Raw genomic sequence first — 24417 nt, 5'->3', positions numbered from 1 at the left:
CAGGAATATCTGAGAGAAGCCACATGTTTAAAGGTAAGTTAACATTTCCAAAATTCTGATTGTTATACTTTGTTGAAACATGGGCATATTCAGCACCTTGTAGCAAATATTTCTAAAGCACAAGAGATAACTATTCATCAAATTACGGATATTATCCAGTAAACAATACTTGATTGCAGAAAAAGTATTACCATTTCAAATATATGCTGAAATATTCATAAATTTCTATTAATAAATCACTTTTAAAAAGATAAACAATTATATTAATTTGTCTTCCCTAAAACATCTGTAAATGAATGAACTAGAATTTGGGTCAAATACAAGTACATATAACACTACATTACTTCAGGCTTTTTGACCTAACTCCATACTCCCACTGCCTGGAGTTCCTTATTTTCTGAAAAAAAAAAAAAGAAAAAAAAAAAAAAGAAAACCAATGAATATATTCTTTGGAAAATATTTTATTTTTTTATTATAAAATGTACAGTATATTGACCTTAATATTATAAAACACTGTAATGTATCAGAGTCTTGTAAAGACCAATAATTTATAAAATGAGACCAATTTCATTGTTACTCTTTCTAGTCTCATAGTCAGATTAAAAAATATATATAAAATAGATAATGAATTAATTGACCATAGCATCCTTAGTAGCTGGCAAATGTATGTTCATATGTTAAGGTAGCTAATCTCTGCATGTATTTTTATTAAAATAGATCACTCTTATTTGCTAATTTAGTCTTTGATTTTGAAGAGCTGATAGAAGCATGAACAGAAAGGTTAATAATCATATTCTATAAGCCTAGATTATGAAAAGGCGCTGCAGGGTATAAAGAAAATTATGTTTTACTAAAGTACTTCTATCACTGCAGCTCACTTATGAACAGTTAATACTTCTTTGGTACTTTTAAGGTGCTTGTTAGAACAAGAAATAGCTTTGGACTATTGACCACAGAGTACTTTAGGTCTTAGATGCTATTGGACAGCATGAAAAACATTACACTGCCTTAACAATTTTAAGACCTTTTATAACATGTTAGTCTTCTCAGTTCCAGACTTACTACCATACTGAGTACAAAAGAGATGCAGATTAATTCCTTTTTCTTCTCTTGTTAGCTATTGTTGCAAGCAGTACTCTCCTCATTGCACTCGTTTGGCAGTGACTTGAACACCAGTATCCAGTTAAAGGCACTAGTTTTAATGTTAGAATATGTGTATGTAGGTTGTTTTAGAATCACTGCCTAGTATATTTTTAGCAGTGCATTTATAGAAGCCTGCATCCCTTTGAGTGGACTGCTGGATGACTAATGACCCCTGAGGATGGAGGAATTTGTTTCCATACAGACGGGATTGAGCTCCTGTTGTCAGATGTGATTTATCTGGAAGCTCCCATGTTATTTCTGCTTTAGGAATCCCAATGGCCATGCAGTTCAGTTTAACTGAATTTCCAGGTCTGGCATAAATGACAGGTGCTGGCTCACTGGTGATCCGAGGAGGATAGGCGATGACAATGACAGGCACAGTCATAACAGAAGTGCCATACTCTGTTGACACTTTGCACAGGTAGGTGCCCCTGTCAAATACAGAAGCCTCACGCACTGTCAATGAGCCATTCTCCATCAAGGAAAAGCGACCCATGGCCTGGGGGGCATCCATAACCATACCACTGGGCAGTGTCCAAGAAATTTGCGCCCGCTGGTTTGCTTGGGTGATGCAGTGAAGCTGCAGAGTTTCTCCATTGATGATGCTCACCAGGTTGTTGTACTGGTTGCTAATTTCTGGCCTGAGTCCCACCTTCAGGAAGACTACTCGTTCCACATACCCTCCCGGGTTTCTGGCTGTACAGCGGTAGGTGCCAGCATCCCCAGCAGATAAGCTGCTGATGTGTAAGATCCCATCCCTCTTATGGTAAAATCTGTGCAGGCGACTGCCACTCAGCACTTCAGAGCCATTGGGAAGGATCCAACTTGTGCTGGGTTTGGGGTTCCCCTGGACTGAGCAGTTCAGGTTGATGCTGTGCCCAGCAATGGCAGTGATCCTTTCACTGACAGGGTCTCTGAAGGAGGGTTTCTCCAAGTGGTCTGTAATGAGGAGCTGCACAAGCAGTCTCGCTTCCCCACCTTCATTCCGTCCAATGCACACAAGCTGCACGGCGTCTGTCTGTCTCACTCCTCTGATGTCCAGCGTTCCATTGCGATGCACAGTGATCCTGTTCCCATAGTAGGGAGCCGGTAAGATTACTCCTTCTGGAAAAGCCCACAGGACACGAGGAGCAGGAATGCCCTCAGCTTTGCAGTCAATAAGTTTCCGGCTGTCTCTGGTGGCCGTCTCCCGCACAGATGTTATTGCACTGAGATGACCATTGATTCTGGGAGGCTGAACGTCAACATGGATCCAGACTATCTTCCGATCTTCTCCAGCACTGTTCCGGGCTACACAAGTATAGTTACCACTGTCAGACCTTTGGGCCTTTTGGATGAGGAGGGTGCCATCTCTGTATATCTGGTACTTGTCAGACAGGGCAGGAATAGGCCTGTTGGTTGGGGAAAGCCAGGTCACCTTGGGAGTGGGTTCTCCTTTGGCTTCACACGCTACTGTGACAACATCGCCATAAGGTACGTTAATAGTGATGAATGTTTTGTTCCTGATGGTTGCAGGCTCTGCCACCACTTTGACCCGCACTTTCATTTCATCCTTCCCAATCTGGTTTTCAGCATAGCAGGTGTAGTCCCCTTCCTCTCTCAGTCCAACATCATTGAAATACAGGGTTCCATTATCAAAGACCACGTATCGCTTCGTCCGGCTGCCACTGTCATCCGATTGCATGAAAGTATTGATCATGCTGCCATCTGGAAGACCCCAGGAGATCTCTGGGTTTGGCAGACCTGTGGCTACACAATCAACTTTCAGGTCCCCTCCATACTTGACCTTGTGGTTATTCTCGTTCTTATGCTCTATTTTTGCTGGTTTCATCATCACATTCACTTTGAGAACCACGTAGTCATCCCCTATCTTATTGCGGGCCACACACAAGTAGTCTCCTGCATCTTTGTCTGTAACTGAATGAACAACCAAAGTCCCATTGCTGAATACTTTGATTCTAGTCTCCAAAGTGCTGTAAGGAAAGAAAAAAGAACCTAACATGAGCTACAAAATCACGTTTTGTGTATAAACTACTGAGGGAAATCTGTGGGAGAATAACAACTCAACAGTATCAAAAGAAAAAAAAGAATAGGAGAGGAAAATTGCTACTGTTAAATAACTAGATGGTCAGAAACTTCCAGGATATTCACCACCAAAAAACAAATGAAAAAAAATAATTCTACTCACTTGTAACTAAGTAATTTTATTGTGTTTAATTAATTATGGTATGGTAAAAAATTATGGTGGTTTTGACATTTCTGACTACTTGTACATTATTCTATAACATTGAAACATGAGACCTCTGAATTATATAATCCACAGGAGCCTATATGGACCATAATGGAGTTTGGTACATTGGTCTTCAGCTGAAAACAGAGATGAGGAAACTTCCTCTGGCTCTGGGTATAAATATTAAACCTTTAGAAAAGTCACAAAGAAGCCAAATGTTGCTAAGCTTTCCTTTTTTTAAGGAAAAAAAAAATTCCAGTTTTCCATGCTAAAAAAGCTATTATTCCTTTCCATTTCACTATGGAATTGGTGTATTGTGGTCAAAACCAACTTCCTCAGTAGCCACAGTTTTCTTCCCAAAGTAGATCTCCAGTATTTGAAAAGCAGGCCACATAAAGATCATGAGGGAAAATTAAGAAGAAACACAGTATTTTTTTGTTACCACTATGAGGTATAAAATGCAATCTGGATTTTGTGCTATATATTTTGTGATATACAGGTTACCTAAATATATTTTTGTCAATACAAAAAAAATTATGACTATGTTCAGCTGTGAAGAAAGTTGTCCCCATTTATGCATTTTAATTACAGTGCATTTCTCATCTCTTTATAGTGCTCTAAGGCGAGTTATGAATAATTTATAGCACAGAAATTTGTTTTCAACTTAGTGTTAGGACAGTTATTGTAGAAGTGATACTTTACTTGATATTGCAAGCATTGGAGAACGTATTGTTTTAGGCATTTATATACAACCAGGTTTGCACAGACCTTATTGTGCAGTAACATTTGTTTATGCATGACGTTTAAATTATTTTGTTTGTTTAAGTAATTATAAGTTGATTTATTTGCCCTGTATTTACTGTGTATAATGATTTCCCTAAGAGATAAAATTCAACGATCCCTGTTCTCCAGGAGAAAAGCAGGCACCTGTGCAATATTATTCAGAGTAAGCACATTGAACAAGCAGTACACAAGCTGTATATTAGGACTTTGCTACGTTTACAAGTGGCTGTAAAAGACAAACAGTGGCAGCTTATCCTAAAAACTTGAAGCTAACTTTTCAAGAGTAATACTGCTTTCAAGAAAACTATGCTAAAATATGACTTATATTTTTTGATATAATCTGAAATTCCTTCTTAAGGATTGGGAGGATAATTCAAAACCTGCAGAAGTCAGGAATGAAACCTGTGAGTGGGCTTTTCTGTAAGTTCATCCAAAGTGCAATTTACCTGCAACACCCCAAATAGTAATTTACCTGTGAAGGGAATCAATCATCCTTTTGGAAGGCAACCTCCATAATATGCGAGGCCAAGGGTCACCAGAAGCACTACAGTCCAAATGCAGGATGCCACCATATGTTACATCTGTTCTCTGAGGAGAGCTCCCAGTGATCCTAGCATTAGATGCGTGCTTCTTCACATGGAGTTGTACTGCTCTCCTGGCAGCTCCCACCATGTTAGCAGCAATGCACTCATAGGTCCCACTGTCCTTGGGGGAGACATTGCGAATGTAAAGAGTCCCATTAGGAAAAACAAATAAATTCCCATTGACGAACTGAGAAGGTCGGATTTGCGTGCCATCGAAGACCACCCAGCGGATGTTGGGAGCAGGTGCTGCTTTGGCAGTGCAGTGGATGTTAATACTGCTACCAAGGGGCAGGGAAATGTTCTCTTGCTTTTCCTGCTGGATGATGGGGGGTAAGGCTGCAATGTGCAGCCTCACTGCAATGCTGTCAGCTCCTGCAGCATTGCTTGCTACACATTTGTAAACTCCTCGGTCTGAAAAAGTTGCTTGCTTGATAGACAAGGTTCGATTTTCATGAAGCATTATCCTGCTTTCTGTGGTTGTGACTGCCTGCAAAATCTTCCTATCGGGGAAAATCCATGAAATTAATGGGCTTGGAGTCCCACTAGCCTGACACTCCATTGCTATGGTATCTCCAAAGTAGACCGTGACATCTCGATAGCGGGAAAGTAAAATTTTGGGCTGGTGGGCTACAACTGTGAGCACAACAATCATTTTATCTTCGCCATGCACGTTCTGAGCTGTGCATAAATACCGTCCACGATCCTGAAGTTGAGCATTTCGGATAAGGAGAGTACCATTTTTCCAGACTTCAAACCTTTGTAGCTTGCTGTTGGCTGTCATTAGAGCTCCTGTGACAGTGAAAGGAAAAAAAGAAAGACAAAGTCAAAGGGTTTAAAATGTACATTATTGCAAGAAAGAAGCTTTAAGTGAGATTTTAGGTTTACTCAACACCAACTACAACTTTGGAGGGCCCACATAACATCTTCAGACTCTCTCCATAGCACAAATTACTCTTTGTTTCTATTGCAGAACTAACCACTATCTTGCAAACATGGACAGTGAGGAAATTTTTGAAGGCCTTGTTTTAGGATCCCTCTTAAATCTTCATGTAACTTTTCTGTTCCTTTTGCATATGCAGATGATATACACATCAATATTTAAGGTAGCAATGTTAACAAACCCATACTCAAAAGTATTGCTGTAATAGATTCTAACTGCTATGAATAAGCAGATTTGGCTGTTTTTCACAGACAAAAATTACTCTTCAAAAACAAACTCATTAAATGGTAGAGGTTTTCTTTTACTACAAGAAACACTGCAAATCTATTATTATTTGTAATGACTAGTTGCAATTAATAATTTTCTCTACAATGATTTTAAGTGACAGGAAGCATTTTTCAGTATTTTGAACGACTCTTGTGATCATGTTGCACTTCTGTGCAATACCCCTACAAACCATGCGGAATAAATTTTTTATCTGTCTTACCTGTAGAGACTTTTGTCCAAGTAATAAAAGGCTTGGGTTCCCCAACTGCATCACAAGGGATAAAAGCATCCATTTCAGCAAGGATGGACATGGTCTGAGATGCCTTCGGGATAATTTTAGGTCTTTCTCCGTGTACTCTAAAATTAGTGGAAGACTGAATTACAGTCGAATTGTGTGGCTTAATGCCTCCCATGTAAGGAACAGATGGAAATTTTTGATGATGATAATGGACATTTTTAAAAGGATGAACTGTAGTGCTTATTTGTGGTTTTGTGCGCTGAAAGGCTGGAGGGGTGATCTTTAAAACCACCCATGGTGATGTGGTCGTTGTGGCATGTGGCATTGGAGGCACTGGAATAGCTGTAGCTTTCTGCACAGTAATCCCAGTAGGTAAGACCTGAGCAACCTTCTTCTCGTTTGTGTCTTTTGGCACTGGTTGACTAGGAACATCTGGTTTAGGATGTATACTTAAGTTAGGGAAAATCCTTGTTCTGTTGAAAAGGAATGGTATTCTGGAACTGGGGTAATAGGGGATCCCTTGACCTGGTAGTCTCCCAGCTGTGCCTCTGTTATCTGGAACATGGTTATTCCCAAAAAATCTTGAATTAAGATTGTATCTGTTCTGACCCTGATTACTGAACTTATTTTCAGTTAATGGATTTGTTTTGTAAAATGGAGAGGCTTGTGTTGGGGCAGTTGTTTCTCTCTGGGAAGCAGAAGTTTTCCTGTCCTGGATGGTATGTGCTGCATAGGCTGTTATCTCTGGTTTGTTTGTGTAGTGAAGAGGCTGATGTGTTATAAAATAGCGAAGAGGGCCCTGTGTTACGGGAAGCTTCATTGTGCCTCTTACTGGAATGTGCGTTGGAGGCACAATGGGTAGTCTTTGGTTTATGCTTGGTATCATTCCAGCAGGTGGATGGGGAAGACTTGGATTTAGCAGTAAACTGTTGTTTGACTTGTTACTATACAACTCATTGAATTGCTGCTCTTTGGACTGTATGCTAATCCTGTTCTGGTTAGAGGAAGGAGTAGGGTGAACATTCTGTTTTGAGGTCATCACTATTTTGTCACCACCTGCTCCAACTTGTTTTGCTTCTGGGAACCTTTCTTGATTAAAGGCATTACTCTCCTTGGCAGTATAATGAAGAGAAGGACGTGAAGTGCTTGAAATGGAAGGGGGAAGAGTGACAAGTTTTGTAAATGGCATAAAAGCAGTGGATGTAGTAGGAGGGTTTTCAGTTGTCTGTGAATGATAAAACACATGTAACATAGATTCCTTTCTGTCCAAGGAAGATGGCTCTGTCCCAGCCTGGGAAGTAACAGATTTCTTTGTCTCTCTAGCTGGAAAAGTCTGAGTTTCTGCAGTGCTGAAAGAGGAGGATAAAGTAATTATCTCATACTGCTGAGGTGGCTCAACTTTTGTTGGTGTTTCTACAGATACTGCGGGCTTCCCTGGCTCCTTTAAAACTGAGAGGTCCTTAAAAACTTCAACTGTGCCAACAGGAATACTTAAGTCACTCATAGTGGGATATGCCAACTGGAATGTTCCAGCAGTTGTTTCATTAACCACAACTTCTAAGTCAAATAGGTTAGGCTCTTCTTGAGATTTTGGTTTTGTTGATAGTATTGAGCTGTTTCTATATGGAGGAGAAGTTGTGGTACTTGATTGTTCTGCCTTATGATCCACAGTTTTAGAATCTGCTTTCATGTCCTTCTCTGCAGAGACACTGCCTAATGAGTGGTATGCTGGCACTTCACTTTGCTCTGGTTTCAGAGATACACTTGATTCTTTCGTGGGAAGCAGATCATGTACAGCATATGATGATAAAACTGTGATGGGCTCACTCACTGGAAGTTCCAAGGTTTCAAGGTTAGTTGGGTGTGTCACATGCTTGGCTCCAGGTGGAGAAGCAGTAGGCCCAAAAGAGAAAGTTGTGACCACATCTCTGATTTTTATAATTTTCTCTGTGACACCTGAATCAGGAATTAGGGAGGCAGTGGATTCCATATGCTCCTCCTTCCTAGCCTGTATTTTGGTCTTTTTAAGATCGGGACTTTTAAGAGTTGCAGCAGAAGTTTTGGTAACAGCTTCAATTTCAGGTGTCCTTGGAATTACAGGCACTGCCTCTGTGGTTAAAACAAGACGGGGCAAAGGCTTTGGTCTTTGTCGGATTCTGTTTGGCCTTCTCCTTCTCCCATAAGGCCTTTTTCTACCATGCTGAGTAATAAGTGAAGGCATAGTCTTTGTATATGGAGTTGTTGTGGTGGCCACAGTGGTCAATCTAATCATGGAAGAAGCTGTTTCTAACCCCTCTGCTGTTTTATGAGGAGCGTTAGCACTATGCAAAATGAATATGGGACTTTGTTTTGGAATACCCAAGTTTCTATGTTGCTCTGTTTGAGAATTGTCAGCATAACTGCTGGATATGCTTTCTTGAGTCACTGTATTCCTCTGGGTTGCAGGTTCTTCTTCACTCTGAACCCTAATGGGGGTGACAGCTAGAAAACTGTTACTTAAGTCTGCCATTTTTGTATGACTTGTGGATATCTTTTTGCGTTGGTATCTTGCACCATTGCTCTTTTCTCTAACAAATGGAAAAGCAGATGAAGGAGCAGTAGTAGTGCCTACAGAATCTGTTGGGATGATCTCATCAAACTGAGAAGGTGCCGAAGTTACGGTGTCAACACTAACTGGGCGCACTTCATTTAACTTCAAGCCCTCCTCCAAGGTGCTATGAAGATCCACAGTCTGAGACTCAGCAAGGAGAGTAGCATCAAGGGGTAGCTCAGCAAAAGCAGAATTTTCTACAGATATAGAAGATCCAGTTTTATCTATATTTTCCACTGTGAATAAACCGCTCTGAACATTAGGAAAGTTTGTCACAATTTTTTTGGCTAGAGGTTCTTCAGTAAGTGCAATTGAATCATCTGTCCTGACATCAAGACGCTGCTCTCCTTGCAGTTGTGGAGTTGTAGAGATGGGAGTCAAATATGGACCTGACAAAGCAATTTCTACAGTGTCCACACTTGCAGGTGTTTCTAAAGCCCTGTGGTTGGAGAATGGTTCCGTTTCTGACCTTATTAATACAGGCTGGACTGAAAACACTTCCATGTTCTGTGAAACAGTGACCGAGAATTGCTCATCTTCACCCATAAGTGATGCATCAGCAGAGGAATCCACCACATCAGCTCCTGTCTCTGAAGATGGAGGGCTGGCTAAGGGATAAGGGGCAGGAGTAGTTTCCTGCATGACTGATGGCAGTGAAGTTGTTGCAGAGACAGCTGTAGCTGTCGTTCTAGGAAGATTCTTCCCACGGACCTTTGCCAAAATGTCAGCCCAATGCTGTGGATTAATCTGTTTGCTTGCCACATTAATTCTCCTTCGAGATTCAAATACTCTCCGGCCTTCTGCAACATTGCTGTCTTGGGTTCCATCAGTACTTTTCCAGATTTTCATTTTCCTTCTGCCCTTCTTTCCCTTTTTAATTTGAGCCTCTGGCACTTGGTCACTTTTTTGTTTAAAAGGTATTTCCCAGTCTTTTAGGCGGTTCTTTCTTTGTGGGAACTCCTCCACCCTTCCTGCCCCTGATCCCTCGTCATCATCTATGACCCGCCCTCTTGTTTTTGACAAACCTTTCGAGCCTAGGCGCTTCTTTAGTTTGATTCGTTTAAATGACCTGTCAGACACCATTTTATTTACTGTGACCCTTACAACAATCTGATCTGATCCCTGCTGATTGACAGCCACACATCTGTAATGGCCACTATCAGTGACATGGCTCCTTGGAATAAGCAAAGTACCATTGGGCAGCATATAGCCTTTTGAAGAGTTTGATAAATCACTGAGTACCTGACTGTTTGGAAGAATCCAGCTCAACTGCGGGTCTGGGATGGCAATTGCATTGCATGGCAAAGCTATTGGGTCTCCAACATTTTTTTCAACTCTCACTACCTCTGAATCAGCTACCTGAATAGCGGCAGGCTGCACAACAAGTCTGTAAGGCATTATGTCCACATCATCTCTCACTTGGGCAATGCAGTGGTACACACCTCCATCAGTGTAACTCACTGCTTTGATTATTAGTTGGCCACTATTGAGAATGGAAAACCTACTGTCTTTGTCATTAAAAGGTGCCTGCAGTTTAGTTCCATCTGGAAAAAGCCACCGAATGGAGGGGCTCTCAGAAGATTTCACACTGCAGCTCAGCTGACACTCTGATCCTTCCACCACGCTCTGTACTGTCCTCATGCTCTGATTTTGCTCTATCATTACCCAGTTTCTCTGCTGCCTGGTGGTTTTGGTATGAATTGTCTGAGAAAACACAGTAAAAAAAGATAGCACCACTTTTTTCCCTGTACTCCTACGCCTGTTTAATTGGATATTTATAAGAGGCTGCATCACCCAGGAAGGCTCAGCAAGTATTTGAGCTTTTACACCTGTGTAGTAAAGAGCATCATAATCTGACCCTTGCCTGTACTGATAGATTATTTTAGGCTCTTTTCTGAGCATAAGTTCCCTCTCTAATTTAACAGGTACTTCACTGTAGTAAGCTATAAGCTTCCATAATTTTTCATAGTTTTCTCGATTCATTGGACATTCAAAATCCAGTACAATTGTGGCATTTATATCTATCTCCTGAGTCTGGATTTGATTCCACTGAATTTTGGTAGAACCTGTTGGTTTTTTGATTTCACAGTTCAGGTGGACGACATTGCCATGCTCATCAGTCATATTTAGAGTAATGTTCCATGGCAAGGATTGAAGTTCTTCCAAAGGGAGTTCGTAACTGTCACCATCTTCCTCATTTTGAGTGCTGCTATTTTGCCTCAGTGAGGACTGAATTACAGGCTTCCTACAGGAAATATCTCCCAAGTTTTGAATATCTTCTTTCTGCAGTTGTTTTGGGCTGCTGCACTTAGCACACAGCTGTCCCCCTTCATAGGCTTTGTCCTTTTTGCATTTTAAAACACCTGAAAAAAAAAGGAAGAAAAAAATAAAAGGGAAAACAAGACATAAATAAGCTGAAAAACTGTTCTAGTTAGACAACTCTCAGTAATATGAAATAAATTTCATGAGGATTGCATTATGATTATAAGGTAAGACTTACAGAGTGGCACCTCTTTGTTTTACAGCTGAATGGGCACCTGATTCTCAATCTGACCATGACTTCTTTGCATAGAAACCCAAGTGTGCAGGGCAACATTTAAATCAGCATCAAACTACTCTCTGTGTCAAAAAGTCTGTATTTGTAGTGGCAGCCTAACTTGTGGATCTAATATGAAGAGGAGTGGGTCCTTTCAGCTTTCAAAAATATAGCATTTACCAGAGAAATGCAGGACTTCCTCATTAAATAATCCAGGAAGCTTTTTATTTTTTCTCTATAAAGAACAGCATTGGCAGTACACAAAACATTTTACTGTAGCTACCAAAAAAGGCTGACTAGTTCTTGCACTTACAAGCTATTTATCAGCAGGAAAAAAATAAAGTGCCACTTCTTCCCTGACCTCTGAAACAACTGCAAACTTTGTAATAATACAAAAAAGGTAAAAGAGAGAAGGAGACCTAGACCAGGAAATTACAGCCTTGACTCCTCTCTTCTGTCAATGCAGACTGTTGCCTGCAAAGTAACAATCATATATTTATTACATTGTTCTGCTCACTCAAATGTCAAATGTATCTTAGGGATTCAGTTTGAAACCATATAGTAAATAAAATGTATTACAGTTATTCTAGGAAGAAGTATTGTCCTGAAGAATGAGGTATCTTTGAATGAAGGAACAATATACCAGTGGGTTATAAGGCAAAATGCCAGGAGAAAGGGAAATGCATGGCAAATTTTCATACCATTATTTTAATTGAAAATAGATGCTTTGCTAGTCTGAAAAATCAATTTTCTTGAAAAGGTGTTACAAATTAAATACACACATCTATTTTATATATATATATATCTGCAGTTTGTCACTTGCAGATTCAAACTGGATGTTTCAAAGATAAGGAAAAACTGGCCCACAATCAACTTGGCAGTGGCTACACTAATCTGAAGAAATTTAATAACTCTTTCCAGACAGAATTCCCAAAGAAGTAAATGTTATAGTCATATACAGATACAAAATCTGTCATACATGAAAATGGCATGGATAAATTATTCCTACCTCCAAAAATCACTACTGTTTTAGCATAAAGAGGTAACCTAACTGAATAAAAATGCTAGCAAGCCAACACTGCACTAAGGAAAGAATGTTCAGCTAATATATCACTATTATAACTTACAGTAAAACTTAAGTACACCCATTAGACATACACACACAATTTGAATCAAGAACAGAATGTAATAACATTAAAATGTAAGCTAGTGAAATACAGTATTTCAGTTAGATGACTCAAATATCTGTTTAGTCAGGAAGACTTATATTACTAATTCAAGCAGCACACATTCCTAAAAAGCACTGTCCTACAGTCAAGTGCAAAATTGCAATGAATTATGTATTCTAAGATTACAAGACCCACCATCATTCACCATACGTGCTCCAAAATAATTATATAAACCTTGGGACTCCATCACTTATTTGAGACATCTTCAGTTATAATTAAATGCCAATTCCCTTTTAATAATTTAGCAGAAGCTCTGGTGTGACACCAGCTCTTCTGCTGCACTGAGATACCCAAACTAAAAACTGACACTCAAACCCCTCCTCATTTAGTGTATTCCTGATACAGAAGCATTATAAAGCTCTCGTTTTTGCTTCTCCACACAGAAGCATTCCAGCCTAGACATTGTGATACTTCTCTCATCTCTAAGACTGAACAAAGATAGACAAGCTATTTTATGAAAAAAAATACATGGTTGAAAATAAATACATTGTAAGCACGCAAAAATACTTAATATATATTTGCTTCATCATAAAAGGAAGTTGTGGTCAATGAAGAAATACAGATGGACATGAAGAATGCATACTACAGCCTTAATATTAGTAGATTCAAAGTTAGAGGGCTTAACCAGGAATTTGGTAACCTGATTCCCTTCCTTCCTTGGACAAACAAGTTCAAATCCAATGTTACCACCTTCCATGAGGGGATACAATCAGCAGCTTTGTTGGCTGAGGACAATCGGCAGCCCTTACCAAAGGTACACTGCTGTGCAAGAAAATGGAGTAAAAGGTTATAACCCCTTTCCAGTTATAAACTTCACTACCACTTCCATCATCCCAAATGCAATGGCTAATTTCTTTGCTGTTAAATACATATGTTTATCTAATGAAACAAAACTGCTTGCTTTTTACAGTGTTTTTTATTGATCAGTAACATAATTTAATACTGCACAGACATCATGTAAGTAATAACACTTAGGAAATAACAAAACAATCAACACACAGAACACGAAAAAAAATCATCATTAGGAGTTCAATAAACACTGGTAGCCTATGCTCCTACCTCCAGAAACTTCATTCCATTCAAGGAGCCACTTCAAACTGCAGTCGCAGTCCCATGGATTTCCATGAAGGTAAAGATTTTCCAGCAGTGGCATGCCTTGAAACATCCCGGCAGGCAAGGTCCTAAGACCATTTTCAGATAGGTAGAGATGTCTTACTGTTGACAATTTGAAGTAATCAAGGACCAGAAATGTTGAAAAGGTGTTGGGGTGAAGCTGCTGGAGCAAATTTCCTTCCAGGTGGACAAGTCTTAGAGAGGTTAAACCATTAAAAGCATTTGGATGAATAAACTCAATTCTGTTGTGGTCCATGTGCAGTCTCATTAAGCTTGAAAGTCCTTGGAGAGTTTGGCCAGTTATGGCTTTCAATTTATTGTAACTAATTTTGAAAACCTAAACAAAAAACATAACAAACATCAATTAAAAAAAAAAAAGAACCAGAGATTATTTTTATTATCTAAATCCAAATAGAATAGCAATCAAGCAAATTTTTTCCTCCCACATTCAAATCTTTTGCACCACTGAAAAATGATATACTGGTCAGAATAAAACTGAGTGTTAGCTGGCATTATCAAGTTAGACATAGGCATAGTTAATAGATATCCAATGTATTTTGGGGGAAATGGTATGTTAATCCTAAAAAAGGCACAATAAAGAACATTTTGTTTTATTTTCTGTTATTCATTTAAGTTAGCTTTGAAATTTAGGAAAATATAAGCATTACCTGTAGAGACACAAGATCTTTCAAAGCGCCATTAGGAATATTCTGAATATCATTTCCATGTATCATGAGCAATTCCAATTTTGTAAGTCCTGCAAAGGAGTTTTCATATATAGACTGTATACTGTTGAACCTGGGGAAAAAAATCACACATGCAGTTACAATTTATACACTGACAGTCACGGACTGCAAATGTAAAATTAGTATAATCTAACTTTCAGGAAAAACTGGAGGGACTTTAATGCATTGTCAAAAGGCCAGAAGTTACTGAAAGACTCTTACAAGGCCCAAGCATACTTAGCTCATGTTTACACTACGATTTTTTTCAACTCACTTTGTGACACTTTTGCCATAAATTAGGAGTAAAAGTAATAAATAGGCATTTAAGTTCTAATAGTTGTCAGTATATTTTTCCATGCAGCTCAGTTTATAGAATGGAAATAAGTTAATGGCCTGTGGCCAAACCATGATGCTATGGAGCCTGGCAAACTAGACAAGCTGCAGTGCTGCCAAAGCAGCATTTAAAAGTAAATACATAGAGATTTGGAGAGTAAACATTAAAAATGGGTTATCTCCCAAACAGCACAAGAAGCACATCCTGCTTCACTTACTGCTACAACATGTAATTGGCTATATTAACTCAACACAGAAGATCTAGGAATTGACTTTCCAATTCCATCATTTGAGCCTTGAAACTCCTCTTAGATAAGGAATACAGAAAAATCTACTCTTTGAAAATGAATCAGTTTTGCTTTGGACAAGCAAACCAGGCTTTATTTACCAGTTTGGAAGAGTTACATTTGGTGGCCTAGCTCTAGATTTGTGGTTTTCATATGTATACAGAAAATTAAATGTAGTATCTAATCTAGGCATGAAGTCTTAAAACTAAGCATAGAATTTTAGAGATTTTTTCCAATTTCTTGGTATTTTCTAGCAAGCAAGAGAAGACACAGCATGAAATTAACATACTTTGCATATGGAGAAAATACTTTTGGATCTTCACTATGTTATTATCTAAAGATCCTTAATTTGCTAAAATTTTATAATACTGTATTAATATTTTTAGTCCTTCTGCAGATCAACTAAGCTTATAGCAGACATCTTATTAAAATTCATTATTTCAAAATCAGTCCTTTGAAAAAAAATATTAACTTGTCTAAATAAAAATTTTTCCTGAATAATTACAGGTTAGAAAAAAACCTTCACCTTCTAAATGTATAGCACTTAAAACAGCAATATGATAAAGGTACTCTTTCAAAGTGAAAGTGCAATGACAGACAGTTAAGACAGTTTCTTCCTGGGAAAGGACATAGCTCAGAAAATGTCATTTGTAGGGATGAAATACAAAGGGAGGAAATGTTTTTTATGCTAACAGTATATAAAATAGTGTACTTTACTAAAAAACCAGCCCAAACGCCTTAGTAAGTTAGAAGCCTACATCCCATTTCCAAAAGCAATTGAGGGATCTGAGTACATATGTCTTTAATGTAGCTTTACTGAGCACAAGAGCATTTTGAGAATAAAATTAGGCTTTAGGTGGATAAAATGTTGGTGGATAAAAAATTTAACTATAGAGAAGCAAAAAAAAACCCCTAACCAATATATCACTATTGCCAGTCATTGCATGATCAGTTGCAGCTTAGGCTGCAGGCCTTGAGGTTGTCAGGGTGAGTTCATCATGGGCAGTGCAGCAGCCCTGACACCAAGCAGAAGAGGACTACAACTCTTGCACTGCTCTGTGTCACACAATGACCCAACATGGGACTTTTGTGATATGAAGCCTACCAACAATCCCTGCCTTCTTGTCTCAAAATCTGACAGATGTGTGTTGGCAATATCCTGGCAGAGGACAGTGAGTTGTAGTCTGAGCAATCTCTTCCCAAAATATGCTTATACTGCGCTTAGTCGCTTAAAAAAAACTGCAACAAAACCACAACTCCAAAGGCAATGGACCAAATCTCTTTCCACTGTATTCATTTAAGATATGCTATATCTCATTGTTCTCCAAAATGCTCCTGGGTTACACCATAGAATTTTACTCCTACTGTATATAATTTTTTACATCAGGTATAAAATTCCATATTCTGTAGAAATCTTGTAACACATTTAATTAAATATCTTTTTTTTTATACACTCTAAAAGACTAAATGTTCCATTTGCCAAAAAAGAACTCACACTTGGTATAAAGATTTATTTGAAAATAACAGTAACTTTTGTTTGAAACAAAAAGGCTAAGCTAATTCCTCCATGCCAGCAGCTGTAGTGTTGGAAATTCAGCACTGATGGGTAACCACCCATGTCTATGATTCTACCTGAGAAGCACCCACAGAGATCCTGGTTTGCCACACGTGCGCGAAGCATCCCAGGCTCCCGCACTGAGAGCACAAAACTGTTTTCCCCGAGCTGCCATACGAACCCGAAGTTGATCCTTTCCACGTGTTTGGGGATTCGTGCCGGCACGGCTGCCAGGGAGCGGAAGGTGCAGTGGACCTCGGTGGGGAGGTAGCAGGCGCAGGGCTGGGGGCAGCCCAGGGCGCCCAGCGGCAGCCCCAGCGCCAGCAGCAGCACCACGGACAGCGCCCCAGCCAACGCCCGCTCCCCCATCTTGGCGCCTCCCCTCGCCTGGCTCCTCCTGCGTTGTTGGAGGCAGGGAGGAAGAAAAGAGAGAAGAAATTATTATTTTTTAAAGCTTTTACACATTCTTTATATATTTTAAACCCTTTCTATACCTAGTGATTGCCTGCATTGTCTAGAAAGTCTGTAGACAATCAAGGCCAAGTTCAGTTGGAAAGCCATTTTCTTTATTCCATGTCATTTTCTATTTTAGTGTCAATTTTTTCCCCATTATTCACTTCTACTAAATACCTATTCTAAAAAAGTTATGCTATCTCCCTATGGTAATAAATTTTATAGGCTTATTCTGAACACCAAGAATAGTACTCATCTCACAGAAAAACTAGAAAACTTTTAGGGACATATCTAGCTCAAGCAAATTGCCAGGGCTCCCTCTACAGTCAGTGAAAGAAAAAAAAACAAGCCATAATCACTTGAAGATGAATAATATCAGTTATGTATCTCATCAGATAACTAGAAATAGTACAATTGAGCTTCATTAGGTCCCAAATTAGCAAACTCGCCTCACCTAGCTGCCTAACTTTTAGGCAGGCTATTAACTTTTGGTATGGTAAAATGTGGCTCAATTAATCTCATTCATAATAGATGCGGGAAATTATTGAGATAGAAAGTGAAAGAAATAATTGGTTGGCCATAGATCTAGACTCTGTCATCCTTTGCCGTGGGTTGCTCTGTGATGCTGGATATACCCTAACATTCCAATCTAAACCAAACAGGTATTATGACCGATCAGAAATGATAAAGCTAAGACAATTTGTTTAAAACCATAAGCACAGACCTCAGAGAAAAAGTTTATAGTATGTCTACCAATACTCAAGTTCACATTCTTGGAACTGCACGTCGAAGTGTGAATGGCTACAACAATGGAGAGTCATTTAAAGAAGCAGACAAGAAAACACAACTGTTACTGACTTTGAGCACTAGTAATTTCTGAAAATCAAATAATTTATGTAATGTCTTATTACCAATTAAGCACCCTAACTCTGGACAACAGGGTTTAAAACACTTCTATTCTTATTTGTACCAACAGAATAATTTGAAAGCTTTTCAAATTAAAGTCATACAAGAACACAGCCCGCTATAGTAACAGACATTTAATATTCCCGCTTTTATACAACATTGTGACAATGACAGAATTCACTTGTACCAGGTATTATTAGTTCCATTAGTTATTTGCTTGCAGTATAAAATTCAGATTTTCTCAGATCTGCAAGCAACAAGATACACATTTTTTCCCTAAGATTACCATGTGCAAACTATTACAGTTCAAAGGAGAGGCTCATTGGGATGAAGAGCTTTCCCAAATATCTGTGGTCAAGTTAATGGGACGTTTAGCATTCTTTACGAGACAAATAGCTTGTAATTTGTTGAAGAATTTTCAGGTGCTGTTTTCCTTATATTCTCCTTAATGAAAATTCCTTCTACAAAACAGCCTACTCATTCAGATTCCTTTTGTGAGAGGTCCCTTTCAGGAGATGCTTACTGAGGTGAAGAGGAGGCAGGCTGCAGTGCCTTGTGAGGGGCTGGGGAAGGGCCGGCCGGCGGGACTCACCGCGCTCTGCCCGAGTCGGACGGAGGCACGGCCGGCCCCGCTCCTCCGGGATGAGCCGGGATCTGCCGCGGCAGCGCGCACCGCGCCGCCCCGCCGCACGGGGGCGCGCTCAGCCCCACCTCCGCCATTGGCCGCCTCCACCGCCCCGCGCAGCCTGCCGGCCAATGGGCTGCGGCCCCGCCCCGGGAGGCGGGGCGCGGGCGGAGCCCCGAGCGGCGGCGCTGCCCACACGGCTCCCGGCGGGGCGGGCGGCGGGAGGGCGCGGCCGGTGCTGCTCGGACCGGGCCGTGCGCCAGGAGCGGCTGGGCGGAGGGGGCTGTGGGGAGCCGTGAGCAGCCGTAGTCCCCCTCGCCTCCGTGTTTCTTTCTGCCGTACCGGAGGACAGATGCTTCCCATTAGAGAAGAATGTCCCCACCGGACCGGGCGACGGGAGCGCTCGGCTGAGGGCGAGCGCCGACACACGGCGGCACCGGCTGCGGGTCGCCCGACGGCCGCCAGCCAGGCAGCCCAGCCGCTTCCCCGCTCCCACGCAGTCCTGCCGGGGAACGCCAAAACCCAACCCGCCCCGCACCCGACCGCGCTCCGGCAGCGGTGGCGTACGCCGCTCCTTACCTGCGGCTGGGCGAGGCGCTCTCGGCAGGCGATGCCCGCCGCTCCGGATGCTCCGTGCGGCTGCGGGCGGCCGGCACCGCGGGGCCGGCGGTCACCTGGACCCCGGCCGCCCCGCCGGCACCGGCTCGCCGACCCTCATCGCTGCCTGCGGTGGCTCGCCTCGACGCCCACTTAGGACTCCTCATCACTCATCATCCTGCGGGATCCGCCGCCGCGGCTGGGTCCCCCCGAACGAACATAAGCGATGCGCGCAGCCGGGCAGGCACCGCCGGGTGCTGGTTTGTATTGGCTGCTATTGTTTCCGAGCGCTCCGCTTCTCCGGGTGCCCCACGACTCCGCCGAAAGTCGGTACGCCGCAAGCGCTCAGCCCCGGCGGGAGCGCAGCGCGTCGCTCCGGGAGCTCCGTGGGCCAGCGGGCGGGCGGGCGATGCGGGCGGCCCCGCGCCGCCGGACGGGCTGCCTGGGCGCGCAGCTCTCCCCGCGGCGGCAGCGTCCCGCCGCCCGCCGCCGCATGGGGACCAGGGATGCGGGTGCCGGGGCGCCGCGCTCCGCCCGCCTCCCCGCGCCGGGCGCTGTGCTGGGGGAGGGCGCGGCGCAGCGGCTCCTCTTGCGGGGTGGGCGGCACCGCCGGGCTGGGGGCGGCTGCGGGCGGGCCCGGGGGGGGGGGGGGTGGCTGAAATAGGCTCCGGAGCCGGCGGACAGGGGTCGCGGCAATTGCCGTTTCTGAGGTTTACGGAAAGTTTGTCTCTGGGACCTGGGTACATGCAGCACTGTTGAAGCACTCAAGACGTGCAGCTACGCATCTTGTGCGCTCGCACACACGTATACACACAGGAGTTCAGCACATAATCCCTAACTAGATCCACCAGTCTGGGTTTCTTCCTCTTCCCATAGTGATATGGTGCTTAAGGACACGGTTTAGTGGTGGGCTTGGCTGTGCAGGGTTAATGGTCAGACTCGATGATCTTGAGATCTTTCCCAGCCTTAAAGATTCTTTGTTATAGGTCTCCCATCACAACACAAAGAACCAACCTGACATTAATGCTTATACTTCATACTGGCGCAATTCTGCTGCAGAGACCTGTATCCTGTCTGTATGTGGGAATTTGGTCTCTGTACTCATACTCAAGGACAGACACTCCAATAAATGCATGTGAACAGAAAACCTCAGAACTGAAATAGAGAGGAAATTACAACAATAGAGGAAAAGACAAGAACCAGTAATTAACCAGAATAAACATAGACGCGGTCATTAATTGCCTTTTAAAATACACCAGAGAAGCAAACTTTAGTTTAAAGTCATTAAATCGTTGACATCCCTCTTCTCAACTTCTCTCTTAGCAATTGTTTCAGTACAGAAAAGTAAGCCTATCTCTAGTCCAGTGAAAAATGCATGATTCAGAAGACCATGCAGTAGTATCTAATTGGTTCTGCTGTGTGGATTTTGGATATGCACAATTTTCTGTTCCCTAGATAGCCAATGTGACCATTTCCCTCATCTGTTCTAAAAAGCCATAAAACTCAGTCTTTCAAGTTGCAGAAATGAGCATGGATAGATCTTGAGTCATAAGAATGCCTCTGAGTTTTGGTATGGAACTTTCAAATTCCATCTCAAAGGTAAGTAAATATAGGGAATGGCATTATGTTCAAGGCTGTAAAATTGTGGCCAGTGGATCATCACCAAATTAATAGAAATAATCAGAATCCTAATTGATTAACTGTTTTTGACTTTGAAATGTGTGAGAGGTGTGATTATCAAAAGGGTTTGTGGGCAAACCTCTTTAGCTGTTTGCAATAAGCTGTTGTCAGAATCTGGACAAGTCATATCTTCCAAATGCATTAATAAAGTTTCACTTTCAAAAGAAAAGCTCATTATCCATGCTTTTACCTGCAGAATCTTTTTTTGTGTTGTGTGTTGTCTTTTATGTCATGTTGGCAGCTTAGCTCCACACAGCTGACTTACTCCAGTAAGTCTCCCTCACTTACCCAGTTTGATGTGGGGAAGGGAATTGGAAGGGGAAAAGTTTGAAAAATCACAGGTTGAGATGAAGACAGTTGGATAGATGAAGCACAACAAAAGCAAAACAAGGAATTCATTCACTACTTCCCATGGGCAGACAGGTGTTCTGCCACCTCCAGGAAAGCTGGGTGTCATCATGAACAAAAGTGACTTGTGAAGGCAAATGCTGTAACTCCAAACATCCCCCCTTTTTGCCTTCCTGCCCCAGCTTTACATGCTGAGCATGACACCATATGGTGGATATCCCTTGGATCAGTTGGGAATTGATCCAAGGAGCAGTCCCAGCTGTGTCTCTTGCCAGTTTCTTGTGTGTTGCCAGCCTGTTTTCTTGGCAGGATAGTGTGAGAAGCAGAAAACACCCCAGCACCACACCAGCCTTGATCAGCAGCAAGATAAAGCATCCTTGTGTTTTCCACACTGCTTTGGTCACAAATTTAAAACACAGCACCATATAAGCTACATTTAAATAAATGCCAGAATAAAATATTGCAGACATTTAGAATAACAACACTAACATGATGTTCACTATCTTCAGCATAATTTTTTTCAGCCAAGCAAAGCCAATACCAACCCATATTGTTGTATCAACTCTGTATTAACAGTAAATGCATCAACAGTTCACAGGGTAAAAACCACACTACTTTAATAACAAAGCACATCCAGCTCCAATATGTATGTTTAATTTATTGCAAAGTTTTACCATTTTTTAAATGTAAATTGTGAGAATGAAAGTATTAAGGACAGGATTTTTTTTAAGTGATGTGTAGTGTTTACAGTTAGGGAGTTAGCAGCAAATATTGTCCGTGATATGAAACTTGTAGATGCTACATGTGCTTGGACAGCCCTGTGGTCACAGTATTTTTTTAGTTTTTTAATTTGAGGTTTCAGCTATATTTCAAGCAGAGGCATTTAATGGTATCTAGATAGACAGCTGCTGCAGCAGTATAATTTCTCTGATGCTAGATTGTCTGGCATCTGGTACAGCAAATGGTTGGAAAACATCTTTACAAACTGTTTCAAGTTTTTACACTGTGTATAGGGACAGGCAGAGCACATGAATGGTGAAGAAAATTATCCATGTCAGTGATATTTGCCATTTCAGCTGTGGCACCTGCTGTTTACACAGAAGATTTATGAAGTGGTAGGAAAATATTTCAAAGGAACAAGAAAAACCAAGTAGAAATACTTGAACTGTAGGGCGCACCAAGTGAGTTTCTGATACAGTCATTTCTGAAAGTTAGTCTGAAGGTAAAAGGCTGTTCATGTGAACAAGAACCTGTTTGTTGTTGGTAGCAGCAAATGACAGGCTTTTTGGCAGGGCTGGGAGGCAGCTAAGGGTAGGTCAAGCATGAAAGTTTGAGGAAATGATACAGTTAGAGAGAACTGTCTTTCTTATTTTCACTGAAGTTTACTAATTGTGAAATACCTTCACTTTGTTCAGATTGGCAATGTTTGAGGGAAAATTCCATCACTACCACTGTCCTTGTGGTCACTTAGCTCACAGGCTGAGAAGTTACCTTCAACCTTCAGCAAGAGCCAACATCAAAGCATGGTTTTGGCAAACTATTGTAGCATGACTGCTCTCTCAGAAATGAAGTTTTGGGTTTTCTAGGAGCCAGTTATCTGTTTCTCTCTTTGCAGCTGCAGTGCTAGTATGTTACTGCCCTTTGCAAGGGCTCTTCTCTATACCCTTCTTCAGACAACTTATCTTCTCCTTGCCTCTTTGGACTTTTTTTTACATGGTTTAGCTGCTCTTAATGGTTTTAAGCTGAGAGAGAGTAGATTTAGATTGGATATTTGGAAGAAATTCTTCACTGTGAGGGTGAGGATGCGCTGGAACAGGTTGCCCAGAGAAGTTGTTGACGCTCCATCCCTGGAAGTGTTCAAGGCACAACAACTCTGTGCAACACTACAGGCTGGGGGCAGAGTGGCTGGAAAGCTGCCCAGTGAAAAAGGGCCTGGGGGTGTTGGTCAACACCTGGCTGAACATGAGGAACATTGGAACAGGCTGCCCAGGGAGGTGACAGAGTCTGGGAAGTCTTCAAGAAATGACTGGACATGGCACTTAGTGCTATGGTTTAGTTGGCATGGTGGTGTTCAGTCAAAAGTTGGATTTGATGATCTTGGAGGTCTTTGTCAAACTTGATGATTCAATGATTCTATTCTATGATTTTAAGGCCAGGTTTTATGGCACTCTGAGTAAAGTGGTAGAAGGATGATCTTTAAGGTCCCTTCCAACTCAACCTGCTCTATCATCCTATGATTATCCTTCTTGCCCCAGCTTCTGCTTCCTGGTATACAAAGTGTACTGCTTTAACCCATGGTCCTTGCTGAAAGAATAGCTGTAGGTTCAATGAAACTTCCAGTCTTCTTTCCTCCCCTATTATCTCTGTCCAGTGCCATCCTTCTCATAGCAACGAGCTGGGATTCTCTCTCAGTTTCTCTTGTCAAGCAGCCTCATGCAGGAAAGAGAGAGAGGGCTGAAATTCTGTTTATTAAAGAAGAGAAATTTTTTGGAGTTGAAACAGATGGTTTTTATTTGCTATGGTTTAACAAAGCGAAGAATAGACCATCACAGTCTTACTGATGAATAAACTTGATGGACAAGTGGACTTTCCTGACAGCTGTCTCCAAAAGAGCAGAAAAAGGGAGCCCAGAAGACTGAAAATCCCATGAGTGACCCACATGAAAAAGCAAAAGTTTTTAAATGCCTTCTGTTGGAGCTGGTAATAAATTAACTATTGCTTTTACCACTTGGCAGCAAATGGGGATAAATTTTTGCAGATGAATTAGGGCCTTGTTTAACTTCCAGCAGAAAAATGAAGAATTCTAGAAAAGTTGATGGACTGCATTCAACTTTATGATGCAGAAAAACAAACTGTTAGCTTACAGAAATAATACCCATGTGCTGTCATGACTTGTTCACTGCTTGTCTTCAGGCACTGAGTATTTGTATTGGGAGAGCATGCTGGGTCTACTGCCAGTGTCAGTATTTCCTTTATTTACTTTTGATCTTTCATGTGTTTGAACTATAATGCCTGACAAGTTATATCACAAACTAATTGAAGTAAATGCTGATTAACAAGAAATGAAGAAAAAATGAGGGTCAGCAGTGTGGGAGGGAAATCAATGCTAGGCCAAGGCTCACTGAGGTATGCAGGAAACACAGGCAGCAGAGGAAGCAGGGAGTTAGGAACAGAGGGTGTTAGGGGCTGCCACAGCCTTGGTGGGCCCTCAGCTGCCATCAGCAAAACAGAACTGTTTCTTGTGCCAGTGCAAAC

The 24417-nt window shown here is 41.6% G+C and overlaps 1 protein-coding gene across 1 annotated transcript; it reads right to left on the bottom strand.

Annotated features, from left to right (window-relative positions):
• Positions 1-456: 456 nt before the first annotated feature.
• MXRA5 (matrix remodeling associated 5) lies at positions 457-19601 on the bottom strand. The gene is made up of 7 exons (XM_030943158.1): positions 19117-19601; positions 16735-16950; positions 14322-14451; positions 13600-13990; positions 6168-11138; positions 4629-5529; positions 457-3116 (listed from the first exon to the last, which is right to left on the bottom strand). The coding sequence occupies exons 1-7, from the start codon at positions 19299-19301 to the stop codon at positions 1205-1207; spliced, it is 8706 nt and encodes a 2901-aa protein (XP_030799018.1). The 5' UTR covers positions 19302-19601; the 3' UTR covers positions 457-1204.
• Between the last annotated feature and the right edge of the window lie 4816 nt (positions 19602-24417).

This window comes from Camarhynchus parvulus, chromosome 1 (assembly GCF_901933205.1).
Source record: "Camarhynchus parvulus chromosome 1, STF_HiC, whole genome shotgun sequence".
NCBI lineage: Eukaryota > Metazoa > Chordata > Aves > Passeriformes > Thraupidae > Camarhynchus > Camarhynchus parvulus.
Note: the sequence above shows the minus strand (reverse complement) of the source record. Positions and strands in the feature narration are given on the sequence as shown.